General features: G+C 40.7%; 1 protein-coding gene across 1 annotated transcript in view; it reads left to right on the forward strand.

Moving 5' to 3' along the window:
• The window catches only part of MOGAT1 (monoacylglycerol O-acyltransferase 1), a 34545-nt gene extending 15281 nt beyond the window's left edge, over window positions 1-19264 (forward strand). Inside the window, exons 4-6 of the mRNA XM_006861886.1 lie at window positions 4231-4405; window positions 5533-5732; window positions 19110-19264. Of these exons, the coding sequence (XP_006861948.1) occupies window positions 4231-4405; window positions 5533-5732; window positions 19110-19264 (530 nt within the window). The remainder of the gene's footprint in view (window positions 1-4230; window positions 4406-5532; window positions 5733-19109) is intronic.
• Window positions 19265-20282: the final 1018 nt, after the last annotated feature.

A 20282-nucleotide genomic window follows, 5' to 3' on the forward strand; every position in this document is an offset into this window, starting at 1 on the left:
AATGACCTTTTACTTTATTCCTGTATGATGTTCTTAAAGTCATCCCATAATTCTTCTGGGTTTGGTCATTGGTGTGTCTAATGCATCAAATCTGTTCTTGAGATGGTCTCTAAATTCTGGTGGGATATGTTCAAAGTCTTATTTTGGTTCTTGTGGACTTGCTTAATTTTTTTCTACTTGCCCTGAACTTACATATGAGCAACTGATGGTCGGTTACGGAGTCGGCCTCAGGTCTTGTTTTGGTAAGCTTCTCTACCCTCTGTTCTTATAGATGCAGTCAGTTTGATTCCTGTGTATTCCATCTGGTGAGCTTCACATGTACAGTCACTTTTTATGTTGTTTGAAAAAAAGGTATTTTCAATGAACAAGTCACTAGTCTTATAAAATTCTCTCATGCGATCTCCAGCATCATTTCTATCACCAAGGCCACGTTTCCCAACTACTGATTCTACCTCTTTGACCATAATTTTCATATTCTAATCACTAGAAATTATCAGTGCATCTTGAATGTATGTTTGATCGATTTCACACTGAAGAAGTTGGTAGAATTCTTCAGTTTCATCTTCACTGGCTTCAGTGGTTGGAGCATAAATTTGAATTACTAACCAAGACATCACTAGTCTTTCTTGTAGTGTATTATCCTATCTATCACAGGCAGCATTTTACTTCAAGATAGATTTTGAAATGTTGATTTTGAGATGAATGTGATGCCATTCCTCTGCATTTTTTTTTCTCTTAAATGTTTTATTTCCACTGCAATTTGATGCTCCTGACAGCCACATGATTGTCAGCATCAGATGGCCAATGCCACTCCATTACAGGTCCCTAATGCCTAAGATACTGGTTTTTGTTGTTCTTAAGTTGTTAAGTGCCGTCAAGTCTATTCCGACCCATAGCGACCCTGTATAGGGTTTCCAAGGAGCAGCTGGTAAGATTGAACCGCCGACCTTACAGTTCAAATGGCTTTGCAGCCTGGCGCATTAGCCCACAGCGCCACACCAGGGCTCCATAGGTCTTTATGCATTCCATTTTATTTTTTACAACTTGTGATTTTCCTAGATTCATACACTGTATATTCCATGTTCCGATTTTTAATGGATGTTTACAGCTGTTTCTGTTCCTTTTGAGTTGTGTCCCATCAACAAATGAAGGTCTCAAAAGTTTTGCTGCATTCATGTCATTATGGTCAACTCCAATTTGAGGGGGCAACTCTTCCCCAGTTGCATTTTGAGTGCCTTCCACCTGAGGGGCTTATCTTCTGGCACTATGTCTGATAATGTTCTGCTGCTATTAATAAGGTTTTCAGTGACAAACAATTCAAAATTGGTCTGCCTCTCCTTCTTCTTTGTCTGTCTTAGTCTGGAAGCTCCGCTGAAAGCTGTCCACCATAGGTGACCTTGCTGGTATTTAAAATTGCTTCTAGCTTTTTAATTTCAAATTTCCCATAGCTTCTAGCATGACAGCAACATGCAAGCCACCACAGTAGGACACACTGACAGGCGGTTGGTGATGTCATGGCTCTGTTGTTGTCGTCAAGTGCCATTGTGTGAGTTCTGACTCACAGCAACCCTGTATAGGGTGTCCAAGGAGCGGCTGGTGGGTTTGTACTGCCAACATTGTGGTTCACAGTCCAGTGCTGATCCTACAGTGCCACACCAGGAATCCCAGATTATTCACTGATTAGAGGATGCTGGTGGTGGCCCACTAAGTTGGTTCTGACCCATAGTGACCCTGTTTAGGGTTTCTGAGGCTGTAAATCTTTACGGCAGCAGAAAGCCTCATCTTTCTACTGTGGAGCAACTAGCAGAATTGAGCTGCTGACCTTATGGATTGCAGCCCAGCTTGTAAGCCATGAGGCTATCAGGGCTCCTTGATGCGACCAAGCTATTAATCCTTGGAAATTCCACTTTCAAATCCCCATTCTTCTTGATTGATTTTGATGTGTCCTGGTGTGGCACTGTGGATTAACACACTGGACTGCAATGTTGATTTGAACCACAAGATCGGCAGTTCAAGTTCACCAGCCGCTCCTCAGAAACTCTATAGAGGCTCACTATGGGTCGGAACAGACTCGACGACACTTAACAACAACAACATACTCACCAGATGTCAGCCAGAGTGGATTCCACATTTCAAAGCATATGTTCTATTTTGAGTACACGTTAAGGCTGGGCAGGTAGCAGGGGTAACATCACAACAGCCTTCTAGGAAATATTACGGGAAAGAATATTGATGCTATCCTCCAGGTAAGCAAGGGGAAACTTCTGGGTGCTTTTTAACAAAGGAGGAGTCTGGTTGGATTGTGCTTTAGCTCAGAAACACAGGCAGAAGTCTGTGATGGTAGAGGAGACCCATGGCCAAGTCTGTGGGAGGGATGATAAGAGCGAAACTAAAACAGAGCCGTGAACAGTAAGAACCTGAAAGAAAGGATCAGTATGAAAAGAAAGTTGATGGACAGATCTGTAAGAGCTAGTGATTAATTCAGATGCATGAAGGCATCAACTGTATCTTATTATCAGTTTCTCAGTATCTAGCATACTGCTTAGCCTGTTAACAGATGCTCAGTAAATGTTTTTGAATGAGTGAGTGAGTTCATTGATGCCATCCATCATGGCTAAGACAGAGGAAGTCATCTGGGAAGAGTCTGCATTTCTGACTGGGTGACTGAATAGGTGATGAGCCCGCCAGGTCACCTTGATAGGTTATGTTGGAAGATGACCAACACAACACTGAAGGAGAACTTAGTGAATTGAGTTTGGAAATAGGGAATTTGGGACATCCAAGTAAGGATGTCCATTGGACAGTTGGAGATGTGGACCTCAGGAGGAAAGTCTCCTAGCAGATGGATTTAGGAGAACTCAGAACACAGACGCCATGGTTGAATCCATGGGTGTGAACGAGGTTAGAAGATGAGAAACAATGAAGGAACTATGGGAAACTACAGATTTAAGGGCGATTCGAGGTTCTCTTTTCCTGTGGAAGAGAAGCCTCCAACTCTCCCTCTGCTCACATGTGGAAGAGTTGATGGCATGCTTGGAAGTCAATGCAAGTTCAAAGCTGGCTTGGCCAAGATTCTCTATGTTCTGACACACGACTTTCTGCCTCTTCCCATAAGAAAGCGGTTCAGAACCCTACCATCACTTTACAATTCCCCTAGTAATAGAAACCCACAAAAAATGAACATGTAATTTTCTCTAAGAGCTAAGGTGTTTTATGTCTTTTATAACAGTTTGTCTAACACAGTCTGGTATGACTGACAGAATCAAGAACTAAAGGATACACAAGTAGACATTAAACAGCAACTGTCACTGAAAGTAAGGAACCCTGGCAGTGCTATAAGATAAGCACTGCAAGATCAGCAGTTCAAACCCACCAGCCACTCCTTGGCAGAAAGATGAGGCTTTCTGCTCTGGTAACGCTTTGCAGCATGGGAAACTATCTAGGGTCGCTGTGACTTGGATCATCTCTATGGCAGTAGGCCAGGTTTTAGGATTTCTGAAATGTAGCTCATGAGTCGTTTATGTTTTCATCTTTTTTGTGTGTGTGTATTTTCCATTAAATGCTCCTTAAATTTGTAATCAGAAAAAGTTACTTTTACTGGGAAATCATACCATGAAGACTGAACATGTTTGCCGCAGTCTTAAATGAACAATTTACCAAAGTCAGATTAGATGTTTTCCAGAACCGTGTGGAGAGCTGGCAAGTGACGTAGGGTATCCGTCAAACGTCTGGACTATGTGAAGCATATGTAGTATGAATCCAGGTTTGGAAAAGATGAATCTGTAGAGAATATCTGAAAACAGGCCATTAAGTTTTCATAATAGTCACAGTAATCTCTTAGCTTCTCAGTTCTGAGGAAAGATGCACCAGGAAATAACCAAGGACACCACATACAGACATGCGGTTGCACACTGAACAACTCTTGTCACATGGAAAGCGATAGGAATGGAGTTCCGTTGAGTTGAACAAAGCACAATGTGCCCTAACAAACAGTGGATCTAGCATTTGATAACCCAGAACCTTAGAACTGTGGTGGTTCTGTCACCAGCCAAATGTTAGTCTTAGTAAAAGAATACAGTACCATGATTTGCTTGTGCAGAAGTGATAAACTTACAAAGTGCTCCAGACAGTAAGCAGTGCAGGAGATGTTCTGAAATGTTTGCAGGTGCCATAGAACACGATGAAAAAGAATCGTATTTTCAAAAGAGTGACTTGTTTTTCTCACTAAAGGGCCAGTCTCAGTTTCCAAGAGAAGTGTGTCCCATGTGCTGAGCAAAGAGGGAGGTGGGAACATTTCAGTCATTGTCCTTGGGGGTGCAGAAGAATCATTGTACGCACATCCTGGAAGCTTCACTCTGTTCATCCACCAGCGAAAAGGATTTGTTAAAATGGCTTTGACCCATGGGTAAGTTGCTTTTTGTTTCATTTCCTGGGTCAGGGAAATTATTAAATGAACACAGGGAGTTAAAAAACTTTCTATCACTGGAGACGCAGTGGGGTAAACAGTGGACTGCTAACCAAAATGTCAGCAGTTCAAACTCACCAGGTACTGTGTAGCAGAAAGATGAGGCAAAATTCTTTTACAATCACCTGGCACTGTAGTATAAGCACTGGACTACGAACTGCAAGGTTGGCAGTTCAGAACCACCAGCTGCTCCTTGGAAACCCTACACAGGTTGGTTATGAGTTGGAACTAACTCGATGGCACTTAACAACAACAACAACATAGGATCATTATGAATTGAAATCAGCTTCGATGGCAATGTTTTCTTCTTGTTAAAGATAGACATCCCCCAAATGTGTCTTAGAATATAAATGTTGTTAAGTGCAGTTGAGTTGGTTCTGACCCATAGTGACCCTGTCTAAGGAGTGGCTAGTGAGTCTGAACAGCTGACCTTGTGATTCAAACCAACCTTGTGGTCAAGTACTTGTCATAAAGTGCTACATCAGGATTCCCCACTATAAGTAGGTGTCTGCATTCTTAGGGACGGGCTATGATTTCCATACTAAAGTCACTTGTTGCCGTGGTATTCTAAAATTAAGTTGATTTTTAAGAGGGGGGGGGGGGAAGCATGCAAAAATTTAAATACACAGTGTAAATTTCTAGCCAGACTAACAATGGCCAAAACTATAGTTGAAACTAAATTTCCTGAAACTGTAATTTTGTATGGAATCGAAATCTATAAATGACAACACTGAAATACCTCCCAAAAGATTTACTGTTTGAAATATCAAGTTATCAATATACAGAAACTTGGCATCTGTGGGTGGGTGGTACAAACAGTTAGGATGTTTGGCTCGTAACTGAAAGGTTGGAAGTTTGAGTCCACTCAGAGGCATCTTCAACAAAGGCTTGGTGGGTGATCTATTTCCTGAAGATCAGCTGTTGAAAACCCAGTGGATCACAGTTCTACTCTGATACACATGGGGTCACTGTTGAGTCAGAATCGACACCTTAGCATCTAGCTTTTAGACTGGAATATTAAATCTTTTTCATCTAAAATTCTTACTCTTACCCTTTGTTATTTACAGTGCCTATTTGGTCCCTGTGTTTTCTTTTGGTGAAAATGAACTATTTAAACAAGTAAGCAACCCTGAAGGCTCATGGATCCGAACTTTGCAGGAGACGCTAAAAAAGATCGTGGGGTTTACTTTGCCCCTGTTTCATGCGAGAGGAGTTTTCCAGTACAATTTTGGCCTTGTACCTTATAGGAAACCTATCCACACTGTTGGTACGTACACTGAAGATTAAAGGCTTATTAAATGAGTAAAAGTATTCTCTAATTTGATCAATTTGAACAATGTTTATTGTTATTGACTGAAATGCTAATCTAAAAGAAGTGGCTTTGAATAAGAACATTCTAAAATGATAATTCTGTAGATATATTGAGCTTCAGCTGGAGTATGCCTTTTATTTTATGAAAGGACTGCATTTTCCATTTGAATGAGAATTGCCTACTTTCAGAAAGACTGCTACTGGGATATAGATAGAATCCAATTTTAGAATCTATGTTTCTAATTAGGAAACCCTGCTAATGTAGTGGGCTAATGTCCAACCACAGAGTTGGTGGTTCAAACTCTCCAGTTGCTCAGCAGAAAAAAGATGAAGCTGTCTGAGTTCTGCTTTATCCTCTAGGATTGCTCTGAGCTGATATCAACTTGATGGCAGGACCAAGTTTCTAATTGTCTATCATGAATCTATTTTTTTTGTATCACCACATCATAACATAAAAGCGCCTTTGATGAAAAAGTTACATCATCTACTAATGGATGAAAAGTTCTGTATAATTGATATTCAGCTCACATAGACATCAGTTTCAAAAGACTTTTTAACTATCATTTGCAGACTAGCTATATTTATATGTAGCCTAACTAACATAGACTAATTTTATTTTTTTAAAAGTTGTATGTTTAAGAGGAATGAAGAAAAGAGAGATGAGCAAGTTGAAGGGGATTATTGAGCTGGATGGGTCCTGGTGTGGTGCTGTAGGATAAGCACTGAACACTAACCACAAGGTTGGTGGTTCAAACCCACCTGCGACAATGGTAGACAACAGTGAACTGAAAAGAACGTGCCAATAACAGAATTAACTAAAACTTTACACTTTATATGGACTCCTGGTGTGGTGCTGTATGATAAGCACTGGACTGCTAACTACAAAGTCAGTGGTTCAAACCCACCAGCTGCTCCTCAGAAACCCTATGTAGGGTCGCTGTGTGTCAGAACTGACTTAACGACACTTAACAATATACTTGGGATCCTGGTGTGGCGCTGTGCGTTAATGCACCAGACTGTAAAGCTGTTTGATCTGTAATGTTGTCAGTTCAAGCTCACCAGCTGCTCCTCAGAAACCCTATACAGGGTTGCTAGGGGTCGGAACTGACTTGATGGCTCTTAACAACAACAACAATAATATACTTTATATGAAATTAGAAGTAATGTTTTTACCATAAATAGCCCATTAAATGACATTTAAATGTGGCCTTTTTTTTTAAAGGTCTGTTTCACTAGAATAAGATTTTACTACAGTCAGGTGATAAGAGCTTTGAATTCCGTATGTAGTCTCCTGATGTTTTTAAATGCTGTATTTAATGCAGATGGAATGTAGGCAGACTTCATTATTTAATGTAATAGGAATATTGAGATAAGTTTAAGTTTGCAATTGCATTTATCAAAATAAGCTGGCAACATTTCTTTGGAAAAACATTTTCTTTTTTTTAAATTTCTTTTGTGCCAAGTAACTGTAGTTGGTGTTTCCGGGGATATAGAGAAAATGGAACTTAAAGTCTTAAAGAGACTTATATGCACACACAAAGTAACTTGTAAATGCTGAAACTAAGTGTGTTGTGTTGAGTTCAGTGACTGCAGTCACTCTCTGGTTGGGTTAAGCATTTTTGAAGAAGCGATTTGTCGTTGGATACAGCCTGGTTGGTTGCTGATAGAAATGAGTCAGTGGAATTACTGAATCCAAGATGGTTGCAAATGTTAAGACAAGTACAACTCTTGGTCGTGTCTAACATGCTTCTCTTAAAGATTCAGAGTGAGAGGAAATTGTTTCAGTCCACTTCATGGCTTAGTGGATTATAAATTGGGCTAATAACCACCAGGTCAGTAGTTCAAATCTACCAGTCGCTTCACAGACAAAAGATGAAGCTTTCTGTTCCCATAAAGATTTACAGCCTCAGAAACCCTATAAAGGGTCACTATGAGTTGGAATTGACTCAACCGCACACAACCAACAATCAGTTATTACAGATGTGTTTACAAACTGGCAGTTTCCTAACCCTAGCATTCCTTCTACACTTATTAGTTGGTATCTAACTCTAAAGAAGAGTTTTCCCTTCCCCCAGTGTGAGATCACTGTGATGACAGGATTGTCAGGTTTGAATGTAACACAGAATGGGCTCCCATCCCATCTCTTCTTACCTTAAGATTCACTGACTTCCTGTTAACTCCTGAGCCTGTCTTCTGCTTATGGATGTGATAGAAATGTTGATTCCATTTTTATTCTTAATGTAGTGCTGAGGAAATATGGGGGGTAGTCAAAAATTATCCGCACTGTGGTTATATTAAAACGCCCATCCACATCCATGGCTGATGACAACGTTGAGCGTGCACGTGAAATGATTCTGTCAAATAGATGAGTGACAGTGGATTATGTGGGAAACCATTTGTCTTTGCCTATGAAACAATCCATGACCGACTGGGGTTTCGAAAAGTTTATGCAAGATGGGTACTGAAACAACTCATAAACAGAAATGTTTGGACGTCTACAAATAAAATTGGACTAACACTCAAAGGAAGGTAAAAATTTCTTTAAAAAAAATGGAGAGCCTGAGAGTAAACAGCAGAGTGTGGAATAAAAACATCCCCAGTTGTCTCCCAAGAACAAGTTCAAAAGTCAACCATCATCTGGAAAACTGATCCTTATAGTTTTCTGGGATTCTCAAGGGCCAGTATTGGAACACTACCAGGAAAAAGGTTCAACAATCAACAGTGCTTGTTACAGTGAGATGCTCACTGAACAACTGAAGCCTAGACTTCAGATTAAACTCAGAGGACTGCCATCCAAGGGCGCTATGATCTTGCATGACAATGCACAACCACACACCTCTGCCCACACTGTGGACACTCTGCAGAAACTTAGCCTTGAAGTGTTAAAGCATCCTCTCTTCAGTCCTGATCTTGCTCCATAGGCCTTTCACCTGTTTGGACCCCTGAAAGCATCCCTTTAAGGATGAAGATTCACCTCTGATGAAGACATGAAGACAGCAGTGCATGTGTGGCTCAGAGCTTAGCCTAAAACATTTTTTAATAAGGGAATATGAAAGCTTGTTGACAGATGGACAAAATGTATTGAAAAGCAAGGAGATTATGTCAAAAATGATTTATGTGTCTTTTCTAAAAGTTGATGAAAGTAAATTCTACAGCCAGGGTGCAGATAATTTGTGACTCACCCTCATATAAACAATGTCATCAAGAAAGTGATTTTTATATTACTAAACTTCCGAATCCTGGCACTGTAGGATAAGCACTGGACTGCTAACTGTAGGGGTAACAGTTCAAACCCCTCAGCTACACCTCATAAACTGAATATAGGGTTGGCTATGAACCAACATGACAGCATTTAATGACAATAACAGTGATCTCTAAATTGTACCCCAGAAAAACATCCAACTGGCAAATGTTGTGTAATGTGTATTTTTTGCAACAAGAAAAAGAAAAGAATTGGTTCTTCCCAACTATCAGCCTAGCATGACCAATATTGGCTAATGTTTAGGCACCAGATATACAAACTAATAATAACATTTTTTGTTGTTGTTAAGTGCCATCAAGTCAGTTCCAACCCAAAGTGACCCTGTGTAGGGTTTCTGAGGAGTGGCTGGTGAGCTTGAACCTCCAATCTTGTGGTTCAAACTAACTTTGCAGCCCAGCGCATTAACCCACAATGCCACCCCAGGACTCCAATAGTAACATTAAGAAGGCATTATTAAGCATTCGTGAGGCTTATTGGAGGTGGTGGCATTGGTTTGAGGCCTGAGTGACTTTGGATATCTCAGTCATGTTTGCTGAGTCTCCCATTTTACAGCTGTGAAGAGGAGATAATAATCACTGCCCTATTTCTGGACTGCTAACCGCAGGGTCGGCAGTTCAAACCCACCAGCCCCATTCCTTGGAATAGTGATGGTGGTGGCTGTTCTGTACTGTGGAGTCAGTTCCAACTCCTATGACCCTGTATAGTGTTTCCGAGGCTATAAATCTTTGTGCTATACAGTGTCACTATGAGTAGGAACTGACTCAATGGCACTTAACAACAACAACCTTCTCTCAAAGGAACCTTGGTAGTGCAGTGGCTAAACACCTGGCTGTTAACTTAAGGTCTACCAACCACTACATGGAAGAAAGATACGGCAGTCTGCTTTTTTTCTTTTTAACATTGTGTTTTAAATTGAGTGAAGGTTTACAGAGGAGATCATTAGTTTTACTTCCAACAAATCGTATACTGCATTTCATTTCAATGATTACAATCCCTTCCATGTAACATCAGCTATCCCACTTCCTTCCTGTGATTCTTGCTTCCATTCCACCTTCTTTGCTAACCCTTCTGAATTTTGTCCTCGAGTAAATGGTGCCCTTTTGATCTTGAATGGTTGACCATTCCATGGTGGGTAGACTTTACTAGTGCTGTTGTCCCCTCTATCTACTACAAGTTGAGCCACAAGGGTGAGTTGAATTCCAGATCTGAAAGGTGACCAAAAAGGTGACCAAGCAGATAATTGGTTTTACATTAAACAAATCATACACTTCATTTCATCTCTAGGATTACCTTTTATGTTTCTTGTTTCCATTCCTTCTTCTTTCCCAACTTTTCTGAATTTGCCCTTAGGTAAACGTTGCCCTTTAATCTAGAATGGTTGACCCTTCTATGGTGTGCAGACCTCACTAGTGTTGTTGTCATCCTATATACCTGTGGCTGGAAACTGAGCCATGGGAGTAGTTCAGTTCCAGACATGAAGGTTTACCAAGGGTCACATTTTGGGGTTCCATCAGTCTTTATCTGACCAATAAACCTGATCTTTTTAATTTTGAACACTTTAAAGATGTCTTGTGCAGCAGATTTGTCTAATGCAATATGCCATTAGGTTCCTTGACTACTGTTTCCGTAAGTGTTGATGGTGAATCTAAGCAAAATGAAGCCTTTGACCACTTCAGTCTTTCCTTCATTTATCATAATATTTATTGGTCCAGTGGTGAGGATTTTTGCTTTCTTTTTATCGAGGTGCCATTGAATTGGTTCCAACTCATACTTACCCCTCTCTCTAGGACCTTCTAATGTAATCCATTTCAGAGTAGTTGGTAGTAGTAGCTAGGCACCACCGAGTTCATTTTTTTTTTAACTTTTTATTGTGAATTATGTGATAGTTTACATGGGAGAACACCAGCTTTACATTCATCCTATCGTACTTCGTTTCACTGAAATTATTACAATCCCCTCCATGCATCATCAACCAACCAAAGGGTATATATACCCTGCAAGTCTGCCCCCCAGCCATCAGCACACAGCCCCTCTCTCTCCCTGACTCCAGAGTCCCCAGCACGCCATCTCTCCACATCATCGTCTGTTCCTCCATCTCTGGCATCACTGCTTCTCTGGGTAGGGTCCCTCACTCCACTCTTCTCCCTTCATGATCCCAGGGACCTCCGCTCCTGGACTGCAAAGTCAACGACTCCCCTCCTTTTGCTACAAAACATCTACCTTTACATTTCCAACCCTCACAGTCAGTCCTGATAGCAATGATTCACTATTGTACCACAAGATTCTTATCCCCATCTCCTTTCAACAGCCCCGTCCCAACAGATTGGAAATGATGCAGTAGAGAGTCCACCTTCCGCCTTACCCTCTGGAACTAGGCTCCCTCTTGAAAGCTTGTAAGCCAATCACTTCTTGCGTTGGTAGCACCCCCATTTTGGGCAGCCAATGTCTAAGTTACCCATCCCTGTCAACCCTATGTAAAGAAGGGTTGAGAATGATCCTCGCTGTAAAGATTTATTCCCTCTTTTGAGCTACTACAGCCATAAGTATAGATCAAGTTCATCAGATTGTAGCAGATTACTCTTTTTTTCCCCCTCTTCTTTCTTCTTCTAGTTGAGCTCTGATCATCTAGCTATTGAAGCCAGGTCAAGTGGATACTGTACTGCAAATATGGGTGTTCTTGTGCATCTCCCCTCACTTCATATTAGCTGGATGCTTCACTCTCCACTCTGGGCCCAGGAATCCCCCTCCTCCCCCCCAGGTCTTGCCATACTGTTGTCCAACCAGATCTCAACCTGGCTTCACTGGAGTCTATTGAACGTGATTGGACTTAGCTCACAACTTCATTGCTGTTTTCCCCCTAATTCGCCGTGTTGGTGATCAACATGGTCACCAGCCAGACCACACGCCTGCTCGTGTATTCCCCTTGAGTCTTAGTCTTGGAAGGGAGTTTGCTCTGAGGGGACCTGACCTTGCTTTGATGGCTCCTGGGCAAACAGCTTGCTTGTTCTTGTAGTAGTCAGTGGGACTGCCGTTGATGTTTTGAGGCATTCTGCTTTTATAAAGATTACAACCTTGGAAGTCTTACGGGGCAGTTCTACTTTGTTCTAGAGGATATGGTAGAATCGGACTTGACTCACCAGGGTTGTACTGTGGATTGTTGTTGTGATGTGCTGTGGAGTTGGTTCCGACTCATAGTGACCCTGTACAGGATTTCTGAGGCTATAAATCTTTACAAGAGCAGAACGCCTCATCTTTCTCCCGCGGAACAGCTGACCGTGAGATATGCTACCAGAGGATTATGTGATATAAAATTCAGGGCAGTATTCCATAAGCTCCAAGTGGTGGGTGAATGTGGGCTGGTATACAGAGCTGACGGCTGTCCTCTTACCGTTGCTGAGAGTCTCCAATGTGTTCAGTTTGCCTGAGTGAGTATTCTTGCCAAAATGTGAATCTGAAGTAAAATCATGAGGAAATCATCAGGCAAGTTCAGATGGCGGGAACTGGTATAAAACAACTGCCTTGGACTCTTCAGAAAGTATCTGTTCAGGATGGGCAGACCAAGGAAGAGCTGCATAGAGACATGCAACAGCTGCTAGGGGCTGGTAGGAAGAGCAGTGATTAAGGATAGTATTTGGACAATCATAAAGTTTGAATACAATTAAATACAAAATAATTCTCATGGATGTTAAATCTCTTGGGTATGGTGTTGTTGTTATGTGCCGTCGAGTCGACATTTGGTTGTTTCTGACCCATAGCCATCCTGTTTAGGGTTTCCAAAGAGCAGCTGGTGAGTTTGAACCTCTGACCTTGCAGTTCAAATGACTTTGCTGTCTAGCGCATTAACCCACAGTGCCACACCAGGACTCCTTGAGTATGATAATTGTATTCTAATTCTGTAAAATAGTGTTCTTCTTCTTACGTAATACATTCTGAAATATTGAGTCATTATATATATATAACTTACTTTCAAATAGTTCTACCAAACTAAACATAAGGATAAAAAGAGATCCAAGGTTGTAAAGTGTTAACAAATGGTAAGTCTAGATGGAAGGTATACAAGTACCTGTCATCATATTTGAAAGGACACAGAGTGGCACAAATGAGTAGCACTCTCCCACTAACTGAAAAGCTGGCTCTTTAAAACCACCCAGAATTGCCTACAAAGAAAGATTGGATATCTATTTGTGAGCTATCACAGCCATTGAGAATTCTGTGGAGCACAGTTTTTCTGCTGACACATAGGGCCAAAAGCTGCTCATTCCTCATCTTGGGTAAATGCAGTGCCTCACCATAGAAACTGGAGCAAAAGACTGCTGTGTAAGGAAGTAGTGGGTGACGAATCTTGAATTGTTGGCTGGAACTTGGAAAATGGAACAGATGAGAGAGCCAGCTGTCAAAAGCAGCAGAACATAGACCGAAGCCGTGCTTCCTGATGGCTCTGCCATGCCAAGGAAACGTCGACTGATTTGTCCAGGGCAAGAAATGCTATTTCCAAGAGCAGGTCCATGCAGCTGTTTCCTCTATGTGTTGCAAAAAGAATTCTACAGCAATTTTCAACTAACTTCATCTTCTGTTGTAAACGTCTTTAGTAGTAAAGTATTTTTTTGTGGAAAGAGGGATTTCGGGTCTTTTAGGGCCTCAGGAACTTGATGCTCTTGATTTATAGTAAGTCAGTACAGAACCATTCGCTTCATTCGGTCTTTCATGCCAGCAAACAAGCAAAGAGGTTTATCGAGGAATAATACAATTTTTGGCTTGGACATCACCTTGTGATGTACAGTACTCTGCGAGCTAAGCCCTACCACGTTCCATAGACTCCTGTGAACCCAGGTGGAGACCTGGTTCACCAATAGTATGGCAAGACTTGGGGACTCCTGGGCCCAGAGTCTGTGACATAGCCACAGAGGACTAGAGTGGAGAGTGAAGCATCCAGCTGATAAGAAGAGAGGGCATATGCATAAGAACACCCAAACTTGTGGATAATAATACTTCAATGGCTTCAATGACTGGATGATCAGTACTCAATTAGAAGAAGAAAGAAGAGGAAAAAAGAATAATCTGATACAATTTGATGAACTTGACCTACACCTAGGGATGCAGTAACTCAAAAGAGGGAACAAATCTTTACAGCAAGGATCATTCCCACCCCTTCCATACACAGAGAAGACAGAGATGGGCAACTTGGACATTGGCTACCCAAAATGGGGATGCTACAAAGGCAAGAAGTAACTGGCTTACAAGCTTTCAAGAGGGAGCCTAGATCCAGAGGGCGTGGAAGAAGGTAGAATCTCCACTGAGCAGTATCCAGTCTCTCTGGGCGGAGCTAATGAAATGAAAGGAGATGAGGATAGGACTCTTGTGGTACAATAGTGAATGATTGCAATCAGGACTGACTGTGAGGGTTGGAAATTTAAAGGTAGACATTTTGTAGCAAAAGGAGGGGAGTGGTTGACTTTGCAGTCTAGGAGCGGAGGTCCCTGGGACCATCAAGGGAGAAGAGCGGAATGCAGGACCTTACCCAGAGAAGCAGTGACTCCAGAGATGGAGGCAGAGACGATGATGTGGAAACATGGAGCAGCTGGGAACTCTAGACCCAGAGAGGGAGAGGGGTTGTGTGCTGATGACAGGGGGGCAGGTTTGCAGGGTGAACTCTTTAGTTGGTTGATGATGCATGGAGAGGATTGTAACCATGGCAATGAAATGATATATGATAGGATGAATGTAAAGCTAATGTTCTCCCATGTAAACTAGCACATAATTCACAATAAAACATTGAAAGAATACACAGTACTCCCCAGAACAGTTCACTTTAGTTACTCTATGGTCAAGAGTAAATTTTAGAGTCTCTACTGACATCCATTTTGGTCTTTTTCTTGTTGTTAAATGCCATTGAGTCAGATGATCCTGAATATGGTCTCTGAGGAGCTACTGGTAGTTTTGAACCTCCAACCTTGCAGTTAGCAGTCCAGTCTTTATCTTACAGCACCACACCAGGACTCTTCTTGTCTTTTAAGTTTGCTTTTTTGCTATATTATGTCCTGGATGTCATCGCACAACATGTTTGTTCTTTGTTCATTAACAAATGGAAGAAATGATGAAGTAAAATAGCTGAGTATCATAATGTTATTGCCCACTTAATAGACTGCAGTGTAGTGTATGCATAACTTATATATGCATTGGGAGCCCCCCGCCCCCCAATCATAGCTGAACAGAAACTTTCAAAGGGCGACTCAGGAAGAACACAAATTAAATTATTATGTTGAACTGTGCAAAGACCTGGACTTAAAAAACAAAAGAGAAGAAACACTCTGTATTTCTCAATTCAAAAGAACTAATGAAAAAATTCAATCCTTGAGTTGCAGTATTGAAGAATTCTGTGGGTAAACAACTGAACAAAGCAGGAAGCATCAAAAGGTTATGGAAGGAATATACAGTGTCATTGTACCAACAAGAGCTGATCAAATGCAAACGTTTTAGAAGGTGTCATATGGTCAAGAAAAGATGATACTGAGATAAGAAGTCCAAGCTACACTGGAGACATTGGTGAAAAACAAGGCTCAAGTAACCAACTGAAATGTTCTTTATAAATGGATGCAACACTGGAAGTATTCACTTATTCTTGCCAAGAAATTTGTAAGACAGTCACCTGGCCAGCTAACTGGAAGAGATCTATACATATGGTGTCCTTTCCAAAGCAAGGTGATCCAACAGAACATGGAAATTATCAAACAGTATCATTAAAGTTTATAAATAAGTAAAATTTTGCTGAAAATAATTCAAAAAACAGTTGTAACAGTACATCAATGGAGAACTGCCAGAAATGTAAACCAGATTTAGGAGAAGCTGTGAAATTAAAGGTATAATAGCTGATGTCAGATGCATCTTGGCTGGAAACAGAGAATACCAGAGAGATGTTTGCCTGTATTTTATTGACTGTGCATGCATGATGTCCTTCTCCAGGGACTGGTCCCTCCTGATAATATGACCAAGTTATGAAAGACAAAGTCTGGGCATCCTGGCTTCTAAGGAGCATTGAGGCTGTACTACTTTCAACACAGATTTGTTTGTTCTTCTGGTGGTTGATGGTATTTTTAATATTCTCCTCAGGCACCATAACTCAAATGCATAAGTTCTTCTGTGGTGTTCTCAAAGTGACCTTTGCTCTTCAATACTTTAAAGAGGCCTTGTGCAGTAGATTTATCTAGTGTAATATACGTCCTTGGATTTCTTGACTGCTCCTTCTATGAGGGTTGATGGTTGATCCAAGCAAAATGAAGTCTTTGACAACTTCTCTCTTTTCTCCATTTATCTTTTGTAAAGTGGTAAGAATTTTTGTTTTCTTTACATTGAGGTGCAATCCAAACCAAAGATTGCAGTCTTTGATCTTCATCAGTAAGTATTTTAAATCCCCTTTGTTTTCAGCAAGCAAGGTTATATCATCTGCATATCGCAGGTTGTTAATGAGTCCTCCTTCAATCCTGATGCCATGTTTTTCTGCATATAATCCAGTTTCTTGAACTATTTGTTCATTATGCAGGTTGAACAAGTATGGTGAAAGACTATAACCCTGACACATGCCTTTCTTAATTTTAAACCATCCAGTGTCCCCTTGTTCCATTCGAACAACTGCCTCTTGACCTACGTATAGATTCCTCATGAGCACAATTAAGTGTTCCGGAATACTCATTCTCCACAATGTTGTCCATAGCTTGTCATGATCCACACAATCAAAAGTCTTTGCATAGTCAATAAAGCACAGGTTAACATCTGTCTGGTATTCTCTGCTTTCAGCTAAGATCCATCTGAGATCAACCATGATTCTCGTCAGAATTCGGCTTGAACGTCTGTCAGTTCAGTGTCAGTGTACTGCTGCAACTGTCTTTGAATTTTCTTTAGAAAAAATTTTTTTGCATGTGATATTAGTGATATTGTCTGCTGATTTTTCATTCTATTGGGTCTCTTCTCTTTGGAATGGGCACAAATATGGATTTCTTGGCATAGAGGAGTGAGTGCCTCCCCATCAGTTTGTTGAAAGATTTCAATGTGTATTCCATTAATTCCTGGAGTCTTGTTCTTTGCCAATTCCTTTAGCACACCTTGAAGTTCTTGCTTTAGTATCATTGGCGCTTGATCATAGGCTACCTCTTGAAATGGTTGAACATCAACCATTTCTTTTTGTACAGTAACTCTGTATTCCTTCCATCTTCTTTTAATGCTTTCTACACCATTCAATGTGAGTGAAGTTTTACTAAAGGTAATACAGAAACGGCTGCAAGCATACATTGACAGAAAACTTCCTGAGATGTTTACCTGTGCTTTATTGACTACGCAAAGGCTTTCGATTGTGTGGATCATGACAAGCTATGAACAACATTGTGAAGTATGAGTATTCCGGGATACTTAATTGTACTCGTGAGGAATCTGTACCTGGAACAAGAGGCAGTTGTTCGAACAGAACATGGGAACACTGAATGGTTTAAAATTAAGAAAGATGTGTGACAAGGTTGTATTCTTTCACCATACTTATTTAACCTGTATGCTGAGCAGATAATCCGAGAACCTGGGTTCTATGAATAAAAACGTGGTATCAGGATTGGAGGAAGACTCATTAACAACCTGCAATATGCAGATGATACAGCCTTGCTTGCTGAAAGTGAAGAGGACTTAAAAAACATTCACTGATGAAGATTAAAGAGCACAGCCTTCAGTATGGATTACATCTCAATGTAAAGAAAACAAAAATCCTCACCACTAGACCAATAAATAACATTTTTATCAATGGAGAAAAGATTGAAGTTGTCAAGGATTTCATTCTTTCATTCTTCTTGGATCAACTATCAACACTCAGGGAAGCAGCAGTCAAGAAATCAAATGACGTATTGTATTAGGCAAATCTGTTGCACAAGACATCTTTAAAGTGTTGAAGAGCAAAGATGTCAGCTTGAGTACTCATGTGTGCCTGACCCAAGCCATGGTATTTTCGATAACCTCATATGCATGCAAAAGCTGGACAGTGAATAAGGAAGACTGTAGAAGGATTGATGCTTTTCAGTTATGGTGTTGGAGGAGAATATTGAAAGTGCCATGGGCTGCCAAAAGAACCAATAGATCCATTGTGGAAGAAGTGCAGCCAGAGTGCTCCTTGGAGGCCAAGATGGTCAAATTTCGTCTATCATACTTCAGACATATTGTCAGGAGAGACCAGTCGTTGCAGAAGGAAATCATGTTTGGTAAGGTGGAGGGTCAGCGAAAAAGAGGAAGATCCCCAGCGAGATGGATTGGCCAAGTGGCAGCATCGATGGACTCAAGCGTGGCAACAGTAGTGAGGTTGGCCCAGGATCGGGCAGTGTTTTGTTCTGCTGTGCGTAAGGTTGCTGTGGGTCAGTACCGACTCGATGGCACCTATCAACAACAAATGCATTGTATATTCTCAAAAACCACAAGATAAATAAAATTAAAAGGGGAAAAAATACTGTCTAGGAGTCCATTGAATGATTGAATGTTTCATAGTTTTTTGTAATTCTTATATTAAGGCTTTTAACTGACTTTTCAGATTTTTATGATTACAGTGAAATCCTCAAGAGTCTGTATTTCCTTTGTACCAGTCCTTAGCTGTGGAAACACACATAGATCCGCATATTTCATTATTTAGAAAGACGCAAAAAGAGTCGGTGTGGAGGCCTGATGTCACATGATTCAAGGATTGCATAGTCATTAATAATAAACTACTATGGTCTGACTGCCAGCTGTGCCCATGGGAGCAGATTAGGGATGTGGACACCCAGCTACATCCATATTGCTCATAGCTGCCATCAGCACAGTAGCTCGTTTGATTCAAAGTCAAAGCCTCCAGGGCGCTGACAGATGACTGTCTACTGAGAAGGAAGAGTCTTGTTACCAGTTGGGATGGTCTGACCACTGCAGGCAGCCAGTAGAATAAAGAAAAGATGAAATGAGGAGGCCTGGATGGATGCTGATTAGCAGATCTTTCCAGAGTCATCCATGAGAGATAGCCATCCGTGGTGGAGTGGGTTTGGTTCCTCATGTATGATGTGTTCTCTATTTTTACAGTGGGCCGTCCAATTCCCGTTCATCAAACTTTGAACCCAACCTCAGAGCAGATTGAGACGCTGCATCAGAACTACATGGAGGAACTCAGGAAATTATTTGAGGAGCACAAAGGGAAGTATGGTATTTCAGAGCACAAAACTCTCGTTTTTAAATAATCACACTCTACAAGGCCTAAAGGAGGACAAAGAGCAATAAATATGGAGTCTAAATATGTTAAATAAGTTTATATTTTTGTTGGACTGTGCCATCAAATTTACAACTGAAAAGTATTATTTATGGTGACAGATTTTGATGTCTTATCTGCGGTAAATAAAAATACAGCCAGTGATTATGAGATACTGTTGGAGAGGACTCTAACATCGTAAATAGTATTTTTCTTTTAGGAAGGAAAAGGTTTAGCATTATTCATGTGTGACCCTAAAAGTTACAGCTTCAAAAACAATTTGATTTTTTTATTAACAACACCATAATCTAAGAGAACTCCTGGTATGACCCTGTAGGATTAGCACAAGGTCAGCAGTTCAAATCCACCAGCTGCTCCTCAGAAACCCTATATAGGGCTGCTATGAGATGGCCCTTAGCAACAACAATAATCTAAGATGGTTTTTCACCAAATATGACAGCTGTTCCGCATAGCTAGAACAGTTAGGGCATAGAATGTACACTAATGTGCCATATAGAACTAGAAGAGATCATTTCTTTCTTTTCTTTTTTTGCTTGAACACCCCATTTGTTAGTCACAAATATTACTTTAATATTTAGAAAATTTGTGCCTTTTGGTCATGCCATTCAATGCATTTTAAAACAACAATGCAGGATTTGCTGTCGTTTTGGAAAGAGAATAAATGTATCAAGTGTCTGTATTTTTATGTACACTTAGAAATATGTTCATTTGCTGTAGACAAGAAGGCCTATTTGGAAAGCACACTTTTGCACATGTTTTGGAATGTGAAACTTTCAAAAAGGTTTTCATGGTTTTAATCTTCTTCGCAAATATCCCCTTTCTTAGTTCTCTTGTACTAATATAACAGAAATACTGCAAGTTGCTGGCTGAAACAAACAAAAATGGATTCTCTCCCCACTGAGGAGACTTGTTATTTGTTGTTGTTAAGTACTATTGAGTTGGTTCTGACTCATAGTGACCCTATTTAGGGTTTCCAAGGAGTGACCAGT

Source organism: Chrysochloris asiatica, unplaced genomic scaffold (genome assembly GCF_000296735.1).
Source record: "Chrysochloris asiatica unplaced genomic scaffold, ChrAsi1.0 scaffold00044, whole genome shotgun sequence".
NCBI classification, from domain to species: domain Eukaryota; kingdom Metazoa; phylum Chordata; class Mammalia; order Afrosoricida; family Chrysochloridae; genus Chrysochloris; species Chrysochloris asiatica.